The sequence below is a fragment of the Alligator sinensis genome, unplaced genomic scaffold (genome assembly GCF_000455745.1).
Source record: "Alligator sinensis unplaced genomic scaffold, ASM45574v1 scaffold5_1, whole genome shotgun sequence".
Classification (NCBI taxonomy): domain Eukaryota; kingdom Metazoa; phylum Chordata; order Crocodylia; family Alligatoridae; genus Alligator; species Alligator sinensis.
The window spans coordinates 369835-389671 of NW_005842213.1; the positions used below are offsets into that span (position 1 = coordinate 369835).

The following is a 19837-nucleotide window of genomic DNA, read 5'->3' on the forward strand; positions in this document are numbered from 1 at the left end:
CCCCTGGATCTGCCCCGGTCAATACCAGGCACCATCTTCATGCCCTGTAATCCAGTTTGCTCTTTTATGGTGATCCATAACAATAAAGCAAAGAAGGAAAACTCTGCTAATTTGATTTAAATATACAGGGAGAAAAATAGTTTGTTAAATAGAAAATACTGATGGGTAGAACTTGCACTTCACACACAAAATCAAAATAAACAATAAATGTGGGTTTCAGGATCAGAAGTAGCAAAACAGACAAGCTTTTGGCGATCACAGCTCTCCAACTGTTTGTCTGTCTACTCGAACTATGCAGTTGGTCCAATAAAAGACATTACCCACAAGTATGTTTTTCACCTACTTCCTGGACCGTCACAGCAACAATATCACTTTAACACTAAAAAAACCCACAGTCATTCTATAGTTCCAGTGTTGGGTAAAAGGGCTACTAGCTTCCTTTAGGTCTTTTCTACCTCTTTTGAGGCATGCAAAACTAATACAGAACCTGATAATATTGTTTCCAAAGCCTCTCTTTTGCTTTATCTTTCTTACAGTTCCAAAAGGTGTTTGTGTTCATGAAGGAGTTGAATTTAAGGTAGGAGTTGAATTTAAGTTGCTTCTGTCAATATGCTCATGTGTTGTAACTTTAATATACTATGAATTTGTAATACCAAAATTCCCTTCAAGAAGTAATTTCAAAGAACATAAAAACATGATGAAAATGACATGATTTTTTTTCTCTAAAAGTTCATGCGCAGTTTTTCTTTGAGAAATTATTTAATAATCAACCCAGGAAGCAAATAGATTCCAATATACATGAAACATCCACTTGTATTCAGGTCTAAGTAAAAATGTTGATGTAACAAGAGTATGTACAACAAAATTAAATATCATTGGAAGTTTTGCACATGGCTAATGGTTCAGACAGTTGAAGGCAATAGAATAGTAAATTTATGAAATTATGAAGTAATATTACATAGGGCTTACTTAATACAGGGTGTGTCTACATGTGCATTTGATCCAGGAGCAATTTACTCATGAGTAAACTACTCATGAGTAAAGGCTCCTGGGCAGGTGTCTACACCTGCAGTGTCTTAGAAACAGATTTGCTGCTCATGGCAGCAATCTGCTCCCACCTCCACTGGCCCTACACCAGCCCCCTGCAGCAGCCAGGGGGAACTCAATGCTCCCCCTATCTAAATGCTAACCCAGGGGCTAGCAGGGAGCACTGGGCCAAGAGACAGCTGTCTCCTGGCAATTGCTGGGACATTGCTCTATGACCTTGGGGGGCTGCCTTCTGCTAGGGCAGGGAAAGCATCCTCATTCCCTGGCATCAGGCAGCTCCTGGCCCTGGCTCCCCAATCAGGGGCAATGCTCCCCCTATCTAAATGCTAACCCAGGGGCTAGCAGGGAGCACTGGGCCAAGAGACAGCTGTCTCCTGGCAATTGCTGGGACATTGCTCTATGACCTTGGGGGGCTGCCTTCTGCTAGGGCAGGGAAAGCATCCTCATTCCCTGGCATCAGGCAGCTCCTGGCCCTGGCTCCCCAATCAGGGGCAGCAGACTTAGAAAAATCTGCAGGGGATAAGCAGGTCCCATCCCCCTGCCCTGATCTGCTGGTGGGGTAGCTAGCAGTAAGCCCCCACCCAGCGAGGGCAGATTTCTCCTCCCAGATAGGGGCTTTCTGCTAGCTGCCCCTCTGGTGGATGAGGCAGGGGCTAGGACCTACCCCTGCAGCTCTTTCCAAGCCCTGTGCCTCAGTTACTCGACCAGGGCATGGGGCTGGAACCTGCCCCCAACTGGGACAGTTCTTAGCCCCTGCTCTGTGATCAGGGGGCAGGGTGGAAAGCCTGTTCCCTGCCCAGCTCTGCAATCACAGAGTGGGGTGAGGAGCACAATGGAGAGCCTGTTGACTGCCCAGCTCCACAATTATGAAACTCAGTAGGGAGTAGACTTCCCAGCCCCTGACAGCAGGGACCTTCCATCTCCTGCTCTGTGATCATGGAGTAGGGCCTGGGAGATCTTTATTTCCCAGCACCACCTCCATGGTTGCAGAACCAATGCTAGGAGCTCCTTATCTCCCAGCTCCCCGTGGTCACAGGACGCAGGCTGGGAGATCTTTATCTTTTAGCACCAGCTCTATGCTTTGCTTGGGCCAGGAGATAAGGATCTCCCAGTGCTGGCCCCACAACCACAGAGCTGGAGCTGCAAGATAAGAATCTCCCAGCATAAGCCCTGTGATCACAAATCAGGAGCTGGGAGATCCCTACTGCTGGGACTGAGGACTATTGTCCCTGAAGCATGCAGCTCCCTGGGGCAGGGAGCAATCTCCCACCCTCTGGTGCCCCCTGCTAACCAGCTGACCAGGCGCACATTTGCTCCTGGTCAGGGATCTACACATGCGCTACTGCACAGTTACTAATCTTAAGTAAATTTGCTACTTGCATTTGCAGGTAACAAATTTACTCACAATTAGAGCCAATTACTGTTCAATCAGCGCCTACACATGTAGATGCAGATACTTACTGCACAGTGATTAGCTCTTCTGTACAGTAAAGCATCTCATGTAAATACATCCACTGTGTGGCAGATTAGTGAAATACTATTTTTTTAATACTTTTAGGGCATGTCTACACATGAGGCAAACTGCACAGTTGTTACTGTGCTGTCATTTAATACTTGCTTAACTGGTGTTACTGCACAGTCCCATCACCACACAGTTATTTCTAGATGCCACTGCGCAGTAGCAACAAGCTACTGCACAGTAGCTCATTACTACTGTACAGTAGCATCACCCTCATGGTTTATGTCTGGCAACGCTACAGCACCATAGCAACAATCTATGATGCAGTAGCATCTCATGTAGGCGCACCCATAGTAAGTTAACTAGAGATTGAAAAGTGTTGGTTTCAGGACATACTGCCAAAAATAAATGCCAAGAACCATAATTTATTTATATTACAGAGTAATATAAGTGTATTACAGGGTACTGAACTCTTTCACTCTATTTTTCCCACTTCTATTCTCTCATTTTAAGCCAGGAGCAGTGGTGCCTAAAACTTCTTGTGAAGACTGTGTATGTACTGAAATGCAGGACCCTGCCACACACATAAAACAAATTCAGTGCGTTCCAGTGAAATGTGAAACTGAGTGTCAGCAGGTAAGTCACTTTAACTGTTGCCTTACACTCTGACATTCTGTTAGCTAAACTTCAGGTTCTGAACTATGGTAAGTGAGATAATGAGCCATCTCATCAGTAAAAATGGCACTTTACAGATATAAACAAACTTGCTTCTTCAAGTTAGTGGTTGTTTGTCTCTTGAAAATTTAAAAAACAGTGCCAGAATGATATTCTGGGCAAAGAAATTTCCGATAAAAGTGTGACCACAAAGATAACCTGATTAGAGGCAAAGATGTTTGTGTGATTGCTTTGGAGCTGTCTATTATCACTATTAAGTAAAAAATGGTAGAAAAACTATTCTGAATTGGCCCACGTATAAAGGTCCTGATGAAGGTAAATATTCTAAAAATGAATAGATTATTTGTTTTTAGGTAATGTTTATATTTTATATTACAGGCGTAAGGTTTAATACGCCCTCCCTACCCAAGCCCCCAACCATGTGCTGCTGCTGCTATGTCCTATCATCTTCCTATAACACTTCTAGGTCATAGGTAGGCAGGGCCATGCAACCCCAGGTAAGACAGTGAGGGGCAGTGTGGCCAGATCAGAGCTGTGGGACCAGGAAGGGGGAGAGAAAGTCAGCGGGGAGGTCCATTATGGAGCTGACAAGAGGAGCAGAGCTGACAAGAGTATGGCTGAGAAGTGGACTGGAATGGGGGCCAGCATGGTGTGGTCAGGGGAATCAGAGTGTAAGTAGTGGACCCCTGGAGTGGGGGTAACATCATGTAAGATCATTGCTGTCATCAAACAGGGTTGCCAACCCAAGCATTTTTTTTTTTTTACTGACAACCTGAAAACTTTTATTGTCAACACAAGATTTTTACTATGTTTGTTAAACCCCTAAATTTGAATCTGGCCTTTGGTACTGCTATCCAGGGTCTGGCAGGAAGGGTTACATTTATATTATGTAAAACATATGTCAGTAAAAACACATCAGTAAAAAAGTTGGTTGTCAGTAAAAAAAAAATTAAAAAAAGAATGTTCTTGGATTGGCAACCTTGTAATGTCAGTACCCCAAGGGTTTAGTAAGGCAATGAAACAGATATAATAACCAAGTAGGTATAAGCATCAGGTTTGAAATACCAGGCCTCCATCAATCAGAGATTTTTACAGAAATATAAGCATCGGCTTGTTGGATTTTTCTCCCTCCCAACATTAAAGAGGACAATATGGCTTTTGTCTTAATGCTTTTTGCAGGCAAACCATAACCCATGTGGCGATGCTTTTGTTTCTACAGGGCTTCCGCTACATGCAGCAAAAAGGTGTGTGCTGTGGCCAGTGTGTGCAGGTGGCCTGCATAGGAACTTTTCCATCTGGCACCGTGACCATTGAGGTGCGTGTTCCCTGCCCCACAAAGAATTGTAATGTCACAGTGGACTGTAAACATTTTAATTAGAGCTCATGGTTCATTTCAATAGAGAGTTCTGCTTCAAAACTCGGACCATAGAATGCTGCAGTTTTACCATACCTATTCTGCTGTCAGATTTTATTTATTTAAACTGAGGCTGCAACTACTGATAGAGTGTGCAGAGGAGTCTAATGGAATTTACATAGGCTGGTATCTTAGGAGTTGGTTGTATAGTAGCAAAAGCAAAAAAAGTATAAAAATAGTTATAAAAACTCATCATGTGTTGTAACTTGTTTTCTTGTCCTTATTCAGGTTGGGAAGCACTATAAACATCCAGAGGATAATTGTACTGAGCATATGTGCACAGAGTTATCAGGCCAGTTTGTCCTGACTAGCACAGTAACAACTTGTGCGGAATTTGATCCATTAGACTGCATCCCAGTGAGTATTGCATAGATGGAATATTCTTAAAATTAGCCATCATGCTGTTTAAAAAAATCCCCAGTTCTCGGTTAAAAAAAGTAACCCCAAATCCACACTTTTCTGTTATTTAAATGAAACACCACTATATATATCTTTCTATATTAGTGGTGTTTCATTTAAATCTTGGGAAAATGTGGATTTGGGGTTACTTTTTTAACTGAAAATTAGGGATTTTTTAAAATAAAAGAAAACCAGGATCCCTGCTGATCAGTAACGATATATATATATATCACTGATCAGCAGGGATCCTGGTTTTCTTTGATTTAAAAAAAATCCCCAATTTTCAGTTAAACAAAGTAACCCCAATCCACATTTTTTCATAATTAAAATGAAACATCTCTCTCTCTCTCTCTCTCTCTCTCTCTCTCTCTCTATATATATATATATATATATATGTGATATCTCATTTAAATCACAGAAAAATGTGGATTTGGGGTTACTTTTTAAACCTAAAAATTGGGGATTTTTTTTTAAATTAGAGAAAACCGGGATCCTTGCTGATCAGTAATTTAGTTGTGAGTGCACTTTATAAAGGTTGACAGGGAATACTGGATGTTAAAGGGTGAGGATAGAGGGAGAAATGATGGAGTGAGATTTTCTTCATTCATCTGGCAATATAATTTTTGTTGCTGTGCCACTCTCCATAATTGACTTTCCACCACACCTAAGTTATCACAACTTACCAAAACCAAAAGTGGTCAAGTAAGAAAGAAGCCATAAATAAGCACCTATAGTTACATACCTGGGAAGCACCACAGTATTGGTAATCACTATGCTTTTGGCTAATTGGTGCCTGACTAATCATAAATTGATGACAACAGGAAGACAGTAAGTGTCCGTAACTGGTTTTTCAAAGGTAAGCAGTTTCCAATTGTTTCAATAAGTGATGCACATTATCTGTACTTGTAAAAAATTGGGCTTCATGTGTCTGATCTCAAAACCAAGTAAAAGTTTAGTGGAAAATACCCATTGTCTTAAATCAATTTGAATCAGGCCACATATCAATACATCTTCACTTTACAAAGACAGAAAGCTTAGCCTTCCTGTTGTTGTTGATTTAAGCCAGTGGCAAAATTTCAGGGGGAGTAGCATAAAATCTGGGGTCATAGTATTTCCATCCATCTTACATAGGTCATGGATGGAAATACTAGTTTTGGGGAAAACTCACCCTGTTCCTTGTCAGATTTCTCAGAAAACATCTTACATCACTGGAACAGAAACAGCTTTGTGATTATACATCAATGGATTGATTCTACAGTTTGCAAATTAGAAGTTGCTCATGATAGCTCTAGCTTGGTTAGCAACAGATATATCTAAGCTTAGAATCTAAGCATTTGTGGTACTGTTTGCTTTCACTACAGGGGACTCTTACGACAACTCCAGATGGATGTTGTAAGACATGTGAGTATATTGCATCTAAATATTTGAAAGCTAATCATAGTCAGGATCTCCATTCATTATGCCTGTGACCTGGTGAGCTAGTGAATGCCCTCAAATTTCATTGAAGTCCATAGGCTTTGATGGCTGTAGCATACATCTGCCAGGTTCTTCCAGTGTTGCCATTGGCTAAACCTTCATGTTCTTTTCTCTGTTTATTTTAAAGAACTGAGATAATTTTAGATTAAATGAAGCTCCTGATGGAAGAATAGTGTTAATTTGATAAATAATGTGTTCCAGACTTTATCATCTAAAACAGTGGTGCTCAGTGTTTTGACTCCTGCAGTCTGTGAATGAGTAACTTGGGGTTGGTCCATGGGCCAGACTGGGTTTGAGACCCTGTGCACCGGAATTAGGCCCTGGAACCCTGCACCACCCTCACCAGGCCTGCCAATCCAGGTTTAGGCCCTGGGGCCCATTCTGCATGCCAGGATTGGCCCCTGCACACCAGGATTGGGCCCTGTGCCATCCCTGCACGGCCTCACGCTACCCTGCAGTGCACAGTGCCATGTTATTTGGTGGTGCCTACTGCTGCCAACATTTCTGGACCCATGGGGAGTCCTGTGGGCCAAATGACACAGCTGTGGCAATTCCTAGATCACGATTGTCAAAGTCTGGCCCATAGGCCAGGAGTTGAGTACCTGTGAACTTGAACAGGGGTGTCAAACTCATCTGGCTGCATCAGCCAGCACTTGGGGCCAGTCCAGCCCTGCACACTGCATGCAGCCTGTGAACCGTATCTTTGACACTCCTGGTCTAGGAATTGCACAGGAAGAAGCATGGTGCATTCTCTAGGGCCTACACAGGATTTATAGCCTACATTGGCTGTCACAACCTAACTGTTCTGTGTGTACACTCCATTAGGGATGCAAGTGAGCCTGGAAAAACATGCAGCTGGAGCAGCTTTCAAAGCAGAGCATGAGCTGCAGGTTGGGAGCAGGCAATAGCTGTTACACTGTAGAAACCTGTAGTGGTACAAATGAGCTAAATCAACACAACTTTGAGCCTGGGTGGAACAGAATTGAAGCATTTTTTTCTTCATTTGTATTACTGTTTAGACTCATACACACACAGCAGTTACAGTTGAGTAGCAGCAGCTGATCCTCCCTTTTTGAAGCCCTTCTAAGTGTACTTTTGTCCATACCATTAACCAGTGCAAATTTAGCCCTCAATGAAACAGGGTTAAGTGTTTTGCTGGTATTGCTGTAGGAGCATATGTTTCCACTGTGACAATTTACCCCCAGTATCATTCAGAACTGGAATAAGGATTATGTTTGCCTAGGCCCTGAGGGTAGATATCCTACTTTGCTTCACACACTTAAAATGGCAGTTACAAAGATGCATGGAATTGCTGGGAATGCCTGTGCATGTACTTACCAGAAACAAAATGGAAGAGGAAGAGGACCTTCTTATTTTTAGTCCAATATCTAGCAGTTAAGGCACTCACCCAGGAAATGGGAAGCCCAGGTTCTAGCCCCCACCCTTATCCAGTGAGGCTTCAAACCTATATCACCTGCTTTCTAGCCCAGTACTTGAACCACCAGGAAGTAGAAAATGTAGGGTCAAACGTCCTTTGGGAGAAGAGCCTGTGTTTATTATTACTTGGGTGAGTGCCCTAACCACTAGGCTATTAAGATAAAAGATGGGAAGACCGTCCTCTTCTAGTGCCTAACTCCCTTTAGTCATGGGGTTTGATGGAGCTACAATTTGGCTTTACATGTCTACATGGGTGAGAGTGTATGGTGGATAGCTGGCTCAAGTGCAGCCCTACTGAGCATGTTCAGTAGGCCCGTGATGCTTGTTCTCCTGCTCTGCACCCAGATTAGAATAGCAAGCTATACACAAATGCCCAAAACGACACCTAATGTATCTGGTTAACTGCATGTTAAAGTGAGATAGAATATAGAAGTGTTGTGCCAAATTGGAATGTCAAGCTTTCCTTTGGTACTTGAACTCCAACTGCTTTTAATTAGATAGACTTTGTTTTCATAGTTGACCTCTTTCAGAACATTTTACCTCTTACCTGAGTAAAGTTAATAGATGGAACCCTCCCCACAGGTAAACCTTTGAAACACGACTGCAAACCTACATCAAAAACAGAGACAATTATTCACAACGATTGTAAATCATCGAGACCCATTTCAGTGCCTTCCTGTGAAGGGTTCTGCAGTACGTACTCTGTGTAAGTAAGGAACTGCTTCTCCACCCTTTTGTCCTGTCTTCGCATATCTTTGTTCCAGACCCGGTTATCGCTGCACCATCAAACTCTGCAAGGCTAGTAGCATACTGATTCAATTGTTATTTATTTGCTGAAATGTTAGCATGAAGTAAATATGATTTTCCCACTGATGCTTACAAATAGAAGACACTCCAAATTTCTTCTGCCTTACAGATCTTGGGGGGCTGGAGGAGGGAGCAGCTAATGATAATGAAGAGCAGGAAAGCAATAGTTAGTAGACTGATCACTTAGTTTTATTTTATTAGGTACTCCTTTGATGTCAATAAAATGGTTCACAAATGTACTTGCTGCTATGAAACAAAGAGCCATGAAGTAGAGGTGGAACTGATTTGCTCTGAGAAGAGGAAAATCAAATACACATATATTCATGTGGATGACTGTGGGTGTGTAGAGGCAAAATGCCTAGAGAAAAAAGCATAAACACCCAGTGCTGGAGAAATATTGACTTATTTGTAACACATCCCTTGTAAGTAGTTAAGAATATAGCTGTGAGTGATTGATCTCCTTCTAATGAGTCTTTTTCCCTCCACCTTTGCTTTTGCTTCCAGTAATATGTGCAGTTGTGGAAATTAGTTAAAGGACACTGCTCTAAATGTTTGTCAAATAAAATGCATTTCAAAATGGTCATGTTCTGCTTTTGCAATTACACTGTTTACAGATATGTATAGTAGTAGTGTCTTTCATTGCGAATGACTTTATATGCTGATGAACTTAACAATATCTGTTTTGAACTCCAGATATCCATGGTGCTTTGCAAACACAAGACAAAATCCCTGTCTGGAAAAACTATACATACATTGCAAAACTATACATTTAGGTTGCTTCATTTCCCTTTGGGGTGAAACAGAACATTCCTAGAAGAGATGAAAAAGCAAGGATGAATACTGTCTCCAGTCTTTTCTATGTCCTTGTAACAAGGTATTTACCAGAATTTACAGATTTGTTAGAAATCTGATAGGGCCTCACTGTGAGTATTTCTGCTATGGCCTCGAACTTACAATCTCTGGGCGCTCAACCATATGCCTTGTGGCCCATGCCACCCCAACCCCTGTAGTCTCCAGTTAAAATTGTAAAGGGTAGTGCAGATTGGTAGGATGCAGTTTGGTTGGTACCATGGCTAGAATTCAAACTTTTACAAATACATTAGGAACTCTACATGTCATGAGTGGTCAGGACTTCAATTGTAGACATTATCCAAGACAATCCAGTAACAGTCTCCTAGGGTGTCGTATCTACTGACTGGAAGCACAAAGACTAGTATCACCACTTCCTGCAGCTCCCATGTTTCTAAGAAATTTCACCCCATTCAAATACCACACTGTTATGACTGTACCTAGTTTGTGAGATCTGTTGAGATTAACAAGATGGCAGGACTGCAGATTTTCAAAATGAAATGGACCCATGGTAAACAGCTAGTATACAGTCTTGAATAATCAGGCTGCATTATTTTAACAAGTTGGACCCAAACCTGATTCATAGATTCATAGATGTTAGGGTCAGAAGGGACCTCAGGTCATCGAGTCCGACCCCCCACCCTGGGCAGGAAAGAGCGTTGGGGTCAGATGACCCCAGCTAGGTGATTGTCCAGTCTGCTCTTGAAGACCCCCAAGGTAGGGGAGAGCACCACCTCCCTTGGAAGCCCATTCCAGATTCTGGCAACCCTTACTGTGAAGAAGTTCTTTCTAATGTCTAACCTAAATCTGCTCTCCGTCGATTTGTGGCCATTGTTCCTAATTACTCCAGGGGGTGGCCTAGTAAATAGAGCATCTCCTATTCCCTGCTGCCCTTCCCTGATGAACTAATAGGCAGCCACAAGATCACCTCTCAGCCTTCTCTTGCGAAGGCTGAAGAGATGTAGGTCCCTCAGTCTCTCCTCGTAGAGCCTTGCTTGCAGGCCTTTGACCATACAAGTGGCCTCCTCTGAACCCTCTCAAGATTCTCCGCATCCCTCTTGAAGTTCGGCGCCCAAAACCAGATGCAGTACTCCAACTGTGGTCTGACCAATGCCACATAGAGGGGAAGCATCACCTCCCTGGACCTATGTATCATGTATCTGCTAATGCATGATAAAGTGTGGTTAGCCTTGTTGATCACTTTGTCACATTGACGACTCATGTTTATCTTAGAGTCAACCATGACTCCAAGATCCCTTTCCACTGCTGTGCTGCAGCGAAGGTCATCCCCCAGCCTGTGTTGGTGGTTCTTTTTGCCCAGGTGCAGCACTTTGCACTTGTCTTTCTGACTTGATATCAGTAACTCTGGGGGAATCTCCTGGTAGTGCAGTGTGATCAACAGAGTTCCTGCTCCATCCAGCGTAAATGAGATGGTCAGGGAAAATACATTGCTGAAGCATCTCTTCATCTTGTCAATGCATTGATGTTTTGGCAAGTGCTATAAGGTAGGGCAGACCAGCCGTTTCCCCAGCTTATATGGGCAATTCAGATCAAAGTTAGTGGAATTAGATGATGGTGGGGGGAATTTTCCTTACTCTTCCTAACTGACTTTGTGCAAAGTTGACTAAGCATCAGACCCAAGTCATAGAATAGGAGATATCACTTTTCTATTGCACAGTATTTCAATCATGGCTTTCTGGTGCAGTTTAAAAAAAATAATATTTTATGTATATGCAGCAAAATGATTATTTCCCCACCCTTTTTCACTCTTACCTGACTGAGTTTTATTTAATCAGTACAGTCATAGTTCTAAATAGATTGTATATTAAATTTTAAATAAGTAGGTTCAGTGCTCAGTGATAGACTAAGATATAACCATAACATTATATAATTATTTTATATGCCATGTTACATGTTATACCTATGTTATAAACACTAGATGACTAACTAGTAAATCCTATGGGTCAGAGCAGTTATGCCAAAGTTAAGCAGAGACTATGGCATTAAATTAACCACTAGATGTCACCACTGGGACATCTATTAAGTGTTCAAGCAAGGGAGAAGGATATGATTTTTAGATAGCAGAACATGTGTTACTTGAGCTATCTTAGTTTGCACATAAGCCGTCTAAGGGCCTTGTTGCACATTACACTTAGTATCTGTTGACTGCACTTAAAATGCTAGCATCCAAGCATTCGAGCACTAAAACATGAGCCAAGTGCCATCATAGCGAAGCAAAGTTAAGATTTCCTTGGCGAGAGTATCTTTAGATGTAACGTGTTGAGCTAACATTCGACTGCTCCACAGAGGTGATATAATCAGGTGATATAATCAGGAGATTCTGGTATGGTGTTGAGACTGGGATTGACAAATATTGTTCCCAGTACTCCCACTGCACCAGAGCCAGAGCTGGCCTGTCCTATCCTGCAAAACCTGCGGCCACAGCCCCCACCCTTCCCCCACATTGCTGATGCCGCTGCAGGGGATCCCAAAAATATATTTTGCAGGGGGGCCCAAAAAATTGTGATGACTACAAATAATAGATATTTATTTTCACCTGTAAATGTATACCAATAGGTTAAGTATTGTGGAACATATCTTACATACTGACTCAATTGCTTGGCTTTTCCTAAAGAATAGTTGTAATTTAAACTTCAAAAGGACTCAGCATCCTATTATTCATGAATATTGTTAACTATTTCAATGGATAATTATTAATGATAACATAGTCTAACACTACTAATGCCTTATTGGAAAGGAATATCCAAATATTTTCAAAATGACTTTGTAAATCTGAAGAGTCATTACTTTTAATTTCTTTTAAGTGCTGGAGTTGTGGAATTTCAAGCCACCATACCTATTGTTTAATACAGGTTTTTGATGATGGTAGGTCAATTGAATGTGAACTAACACCTTATGTAGCTATATTTACTGGCATTTTTGTGTCCATCTACACCTGAAGACCAAGGATTTGATCAGGCATAGGATCTGAATGACCTTCTGACTCTGACTCCTCCTGGAAGTGGTTCATCCCATACAGGAGTGAGAAGATCATTGGGACACTCTAAATAATCTTGTTTTATCCCTATAGTGGTTTACACATTGTTTTTATTACATTCCCTTATCTGTAGTCAAGAACTGAATATTCCTACTAATGAAGAAAAGAAGAATACAGTGTGCTGCAGTTATGAAATGCCCTCTATCTAGCTATAATGCTGGTATAGTAACTATGGGCATCTTTACATATGCTTTGGGGTGGGGTGGAGGGGCTTTAATTAGAGTGGCTCTGAGAGCCACTCTAATTAAAGCACCCACAGCGTCATCTGTATTTAGCACCCACACTTCAAAATAGCGACGGGGCACTTTAAGTAAAGCACATTCAATGAGCTTTAGTTAAAGCACTCCCACTGCCATTTGAAGTGCAGGGACACTGAATACATGTGTTGCGGAGGCTTCTGGAGCACCCTAATTAGCATGCTCCAGCAGACTCAATTAATTGAGTCGGCTCTGACACATGCTAAGGAGCATGCATCAGAGCAGATGTCTGACACATATATAGGTTCCTTATAATTCCCTTTTCACTGTATTGTATTTAATTATTCTCTTTGTGTCTCATTGAGTCCTGTCTCTACCAAACAGCTGTGTTCCTGTTCTCTCTCTACAGTAGCACCACTAATAACTTCTTACCACTTTTCATGATGAAACAGTCTAAGACACTGGTAAAAGATTATTCCGTTTCCAGGCTCATTCCATTCTTGGTCTCATTATTCAGTATGACCACTGGATACTGGTAAGTAGGAGCAAAAATTAGGAAAATAAGGGTAAAAAAAATAAGTTATACCTGGCAAGGGAAGTTAAAAACACAAAGAAGGGAATAGCTGGAAGATGTAGCTATTTCTGGCTGTGAGAAAAGGAGATTAAGCAGTGAATGGACTAAAACAATTTCCAATATTTAAAAGCTGATATAAAGCAGAGAGATGCAAAGGACTGGACACAAAGTAATGGTTTTAAATTGCAGCAAAGCAGATGTAGACTAAATGTCAGGGAAAACTTTCTTATTGTCAGAGCAGTAAGGCAGTGGAACAGACTATGCCCTGGGTAGTTGTGAAATCTCTTTCACTGAAGATTTTCAGGAGGAGAGGGGAAAAGCCTTTGATCTGGTATCCCATGATTGCCATGGGGTTAGACTTGATGACATTTGAAGTCCTTTCCAGCCCTCTGATTCTATGAATATGATATAGTGCAGTAGGAAGTCTTTCTGGCAAGTTTGCCTAGAGTGCTTCACTTGTACTTCTTTAGTTCTGAACCATTTCTTATGTGGATGGGATAGTAAGTTAGTTCAGTATTGGGGGCTGTTTAGATCTTGCTGTGCCTGCTTATGTTGCAAGTAAGTGATGTGGCTGACCACATGGAATCAGACTGAGATCAAGTAACATGGCTGCTTACTTGTCACAAAGCAGAGTGATACCGATAAGGAAGAACCAAATGCAAGTGAGTATTCTGGGACAGAGCATGAAGCAGCTGATATTCAGTAACTGTTTTTACATCCACACTTACTGAGTGGTAAGAAGCAGTTCAGCCCTCCAGAAAACAGGGCTAAACTACTATGGCTTCATTTTCACCTGACCATGGGGTAAGAGCGGGCTTATCTTGGTTGAGTGTTCAAACCACTGAGTTATTTTATGAGGGAGCAGGACCATCACCCTGTTCTCATCCAGCAACTGTGTTTTGAAAGAATGAAGTCCCTGCTACCACATTTTGAGCACAATCTTATCATTTAGGTGTGTCTTAAGGTGCATCTTGATCCAGTAAGATCAAACCTGTTGGGTGAGATAGCAAAATGTCTAGTCTGTGTATTTCAAAGGGGCTCACATGTAAGCTGGCCATGCCCAAAAGCAGAAAACTAGACCACCTAATGATTTTAGGTGCCTCCAGGGTTAGGCAACAGCTGGGTAGGGGCTTTGAGTATCTCAGTTTGGAACTTAGGCTCCTAATTCCTGCCTGTGTTCCACTTCAGGGCATCTAAACCCAGCAGCATGACAATGAGGTCAGGTGCCTGGGGCACAGGGGCAGTGGCAACTTCTGGTTGTGTGGCAGCTGGGTTTTTTTCACCCCCGCCCAAGTTGGCTTTCAGGCCAGTTGCCCCACCCAAATTACATCATTGCCTAAATCCTTTTCTAATTCTAGCCCCTGGGCTCTAACTTCCATTGATTTCAATCTTAAAGAAGGTCTACAATGACATGGGGAATTGAAGTTTCCCAAGTCTCAGACTAGTGTCTTAACCCCTGGACTATTCTTCTCAGCTATGAAAGTGCTTAGTATGTCCAACCCCCTTGAAAGGTGCACTGTGATCCTCCTACTCTGCAGAGTTCATGCTAGCTCGATATCCTGCTGATATCAGTCAAATGTATGTGCCTTTTTTAAAACAAAAATATAAAAGGGGATGTTCCTCCAGTTCTCCAAGTTCCAGCTTGAGAAGGAAGCCCTTGAATGTTGTTTTGGCATCAGCAAGGGAAAAAAAGCATTTTTGGCCGTCAGATAATACACACGTTAATCCAGTAAATCAATTATTTCCACTAGGGGAGCTTTACAGGAGCATTACTGGAAAGATTTCACTACCCCTGCATTGTGTTAGGAAGAAAAACCCCCCACTCATTTCAGAAGACATACTCTTAAAACTGCTTTCAGTGTGTGTTTTACTCATGATGGAACATTTATATAAGCTTTGAGTGACATTTATTTATGGATACCTACTGCATTTATCTTTCAAATGCAGTGTTTTTCAAATGGATAAAATTGTTTTAGCTTAGAGTTGGGCCAAAGACAAATGCTAGTCTGCAGAATACTGAACTTTTAAATGTAAGGAGCACCTGTAGTCCAAGAGAACTTGGGTATTTTGTTTAGCCAGTAAAGTTTCTCGTTGCTCTGGATTGTGCCTTTCGATAGATGGCAGTGTCTGATTGCCAGATTGTAAACAGAACTTGTTAATTCTGAGCTGTCCTGAAACAGATGTCTACAAAAGTGCTTTTGGTCCACTTCCAGGTCTGCTGGCGAGCGCACTGTGGAGCCCCACACGTTTCTGTGGGATGCTCCATGCGCCCCAGCATTGCAGCATTCACGAGCCGCCTGCACCCTAGAGCTATGTAGAAAAAAATGTAAAGCTGTGTCTATGTCTGAATCACTGAATCTTGATGAATCGATTTGGAGGGTTCCGATTCTATTCAAAGAGATTAAAGGGTCCTTTGATTCGATTCGTATTCGGAGATTTGGCCACCAAATCGGGCCAAATCTCCACCGAATCAAATCAGGGACTGAAGCTTTGCACAGCCCTACTGTGCAGTAAGCATCTCGGTGTCTATATGTACACCCCTATTAGGGCACAAAAAACTAAACTGTACAGCAGGGTAGTACTTTTGTCTCATAGTACATGGAACCTGGTTTGAGCAGCCCTTTGGAGTTGCTCCAACTGGGCTCCGCATTCTGTGCTCAAATAAACTCCAGAGCAATATGCTCCAGAGTTTATTCATGCACATGCTCCCACTTTCCCCATGTGTTGTGGGGAAAGTGGGAGAGAGTGGGAGAAGTTCTCCACATTGATGTCTGTGATTTGGTGTTTAGGCTAAGATTAAGTCATATTACAAAAGTAGATTTATTAATGGTTTTTCAGAGATTTGAGCAAGGTGGAAGATCTCCTTTAGACACTTCAGTGCTATTTACATGGAAGGCACTTGGCCCTCAATGTCCTTACACATCCACTTCACTAGATGAAGCTAAGGACAACCACCTGTCAGCCAAACTGCTAGGAGCTGTGCTCAGCTAGCTTCAGCCAGAAGCCATTCTTTTCATACCAAGAAAGTTGATTGAATTTTATTAGTAGATGTTTAGGATTGTGAATCCAAAAAGATGACAAAGCCAGTAGGGAAATACAAATCACCTGAGCGAGAGACTAACATTAGAGGGATAGGCATGAGGAGGGGAACGCAACTAGGTTACAGAAAACATAATGTTAGCCAACTAAGCCCAGTTCTACTCCCTAGATGGCCCTGAGGCATTACTCCAAGAAGTTCTGCCCTTTGGCCCACACTTATTAACAAAATAAATATTTGCCCGACAGTGACCAGCATTGGGCATTCACGTCCTAAAAGGCGTTATCATGATATTTACATACATTGCTTATGAGTTGCTGTGGGAACCTTACCACTGACTTGCCTCCATTTTGCAAACTTTATCTGAGCCCTAGCATTGCATTACTGTAATTTCTTGCAACAAATCTTTTGGGCCTTTTAGTTTTCATAAGGAGAAAAAAAATGAAATGCGGCTGCATTTTTATTTGGGGAGAGGTTCCATTGTCTTATAAGTTTTTCCAAGGCATAGGTTAGTCACCTGTGGAATCACAGCTGGGCCTTCCAGTATTATATACTTCTTATCGATATAAATCTGTTCTGATAACAATAATGTTGAATTAAAACAAAGGCCATAACTTGTAAATATTCTACAAATACAGAAGGAATTGTTTAAAAGAATGTGTACTCATTTTGGCCTAGCACAGTTTTAATGCTAGCTTAACAATTAGAATTGAGAAGGCGACAATGTAAACACAAAACATATTGTTTGAATTTACACCGCAAAGTCCTTTTTAATGGTTTTAAAACCAGAAGGGGAAAAAAAGAGGTAGCTAATAAAATAGTAAGGATAATTTTGTGGTTAGGCCATGGGACCAAGATTTAGAAGCTCTGTCTTCTACATCTACCTCTTCTGTATGTTTCTTAAATGCCCTTACGCAAGTCACTTAGTTGACTTGTGTTTCACTTGCACCCTGCACTCATTTACCTGTTTCAAATACCTGAAGGGTAATTATAGAGATGATGGAAATGGGCTTTTCTTTGTGGCTGTAGGGGACAGAACCAGGAGCAATGGTCTCAAGCTGAAGCAGGGGAAATTTAGGTTGGAAATTAGGAAGAACTTTCTGACTATGAACAGGCTAAGTAGGGAAGTTGTAGAATCTCCATCCTTGGTAACTTTCAAAAGCAGATTAGACAGATACTTGGCTGGGATGATTTAGGGAGAGGAAATCCTTTCTGGAGCAGGGGGCTGGACTAGATGACCGTATGAGGTTCCTTACAGCCCTACTTTCCTGTGATCATATGATTTCTATGCTGATAAAATGCTGTACATTTCTATAGACTCTTCCATCTGAGGATCTCAAAGTGCTGCTGTTATGCTCAGAAGGCTATGCTATGTCTATATATACTCTTTAGCAGAATAGGATCACTTGAGTAGATGTAGAACTGTGTGTCAGGTCCCAAAAACGTGACTAGAGAAAAACTCTCCTACTTTATAGCCTAATAGCTTAGGGCACTTTCCCAGGGTGTGGGAGACCAAACTCAAGGGAGTCTGAGCCTGTCTTATGTACTTCCCAGCAAATCACTCAGCCATGGCTAAGTACTACTGAGAGCACCCTCCAGCTTTTCTCTTGAAGCTGATCTACTGACCAAGCAAGAGGAGAAGTCAGGAAAAGTAGACGATAGAAGGACTGTGGCTCAGTGAGATGACCCCCCGGTCTGGAAAGGATCATGGTTTGGGTTCAGGTACTGGGCCATGCTTCTTTTCTTTCCCCCATGGGCAAAGCTATTCTACTATCCATTCTATCCAATGATTGTCAATGTATGGTTCAGAAAAGACACTAGAGAAGGGTCAGAATTTATCTTGTCAGAGAAGTGTTCTTCTTGTCAAACCACACTTACTTCCCCTGCTCTAGGGCCCCAGAGGGCCAGCTTTTTCTTCAGGAACCCACCAGATATTTGTATGTTTTGAAACACCCTAGCTTACCAGCAGGTGTTTCAATTCCTGGACACCTATACACATGCCAGATGTCTGCTCCATGTGCTAAATAGCATGCATTGGAGCAGACTTATTTAATTTAGTCTTCTAGAGCATACTAATTGGCATGCGCTAGCAGCCTCTGCATCATGTGTTATTTAACATCCCCGCGCTTCAAAATGGCTTTAGGCCCCACCAAAAAGCCCTCCCACCGCTACTTTGAAGCACCGGAGGATGAATACATGTGACATCATGGGAGCTTTAATTAGAGTGATTCTCAGAGCCACTAATTAAAGTGCCCCTCTACCCCAGAGCACATGTAAAGGTGCCCCACTGTGTCTGAGGGCCTAGCCTGTGGTCTGGCAGTTAGAGGATTTACTGTGAAGTAGGAGATGTAAGTTCAACTCCTCTATGTGAAACAAGCCTTTTATCCTCCAGGAAAGTGCCCTAACCACTAAACCACAGATTATTCTCCAACCACACATTGGAGAACTTATGCACTTACCCAAATGATCCTATTCTGCCATAGAGTCTAAAGCACCATAGTGGAGCCTTTTGAGCATGATCAGAAAAGCAAGTACATCTATCCATGTGGAAAGAAAATCTAAAATGGCACTTATGCAGCTACATTTGAGTGCATAAGTAGCATTTAGGTATATAAACATGAGATAGGATTTGGCCCCTAGTTTCTTTTGCTTTTACATTGTAGTACAGGGTAGATATATCATTCAAATTCTATGACAAAATCTTATTCTTCCAAATTATTGTCCCATGTTAAGGCCTCTTTGCACCATTCTGGCAATAAAAAAGGCCTTAAAGCTACACAGGATTGGTAGTTAAGGATTTCCCTGCCTCCGTCTTTCCCCCAACATTTCAGAGATTCAGGCTTAATTCCTGAAAGCTGTTGAAGGAGCGCACTGAATTAAAATAGCCACCTCGTGGTCTGACCGAGACTCCTTCCTTACATTTCCCCAACCTATTAAGTTACTTCCCTAAACTGACCAAAGAAAAGACTAGATTGCAGCTGTTTTCCACCTTCCCAGCCAAACCACTCCTGAAAGCCCTATCAGTTTTCTTCTGGAGGCTTCTTCTGGACCTATGGTAATATCATGAAAGTATAGTTTGAAATTTTTTTTTTCACATTCTGAAAATAAATATTCATGGTTCCTAAAAGTGCCATGCTACGATATCAGGGAACCATTTGCCAAGCTGTTACTTCTTCTTCCCTTGAATTAGCATTACCCAAAGACATTTTTTTTAGGACCACTCCAGACATTTGTATATTTTGAAACAACCTAGCTTGCCAGCAGGTGTCTCAAGTTCCTATGTCTGTCTGCTCACAATGTTATCCCTCAACATTTTCAAATATCTTGATCTGATTTTTAATTTATATTTATTCATGCCATAGTGTCAAAAGATTTTAAATGGCACAAGGTGAGTGATACAAATCCTGC

The 19837-nt window shown here is 41.8% G+C and overlaps 1 protein-coding gene across 1 annotated transcript in view; it reads left to right on the forward strand.

Moving 5' to 3' along the window:
• The window catches only part of LOC102388612 (mucin-5B-like), an 82320-nt gene extending 73073 nt beyond the window's left edge, over positions 1-9247 (forward strand). Inside the window, exons 42-48 of the mRNA XM_025207896.1 lie at positions 537-577; positions 3020-3142; positions 4401-4496; positions 4824-4952; positions 6356-6395; positions 8490-8613; positions 8916-9247. Coding sequence (XP_025063681.1) covers positions 537-577; positions 3020-3142; positions 4401-4496; positions 4824-4952; positions 6356-6395; positions 8490-8613; positions 8916-9090 — 728 coding nt within the window. The 3' untranslated portion in view covers positions 9091-9247. The remainder of the gene's footprint in view (positions 1-536; positions 578-3019; positions 3143-4400; positions 4497-4823; positions 4953-6355; positions 6396-8489; positions 8614-8915) is intronic.
• The last annotated feature ends 10590 nt before the right edge of the window (positions 9248-19837 follow it).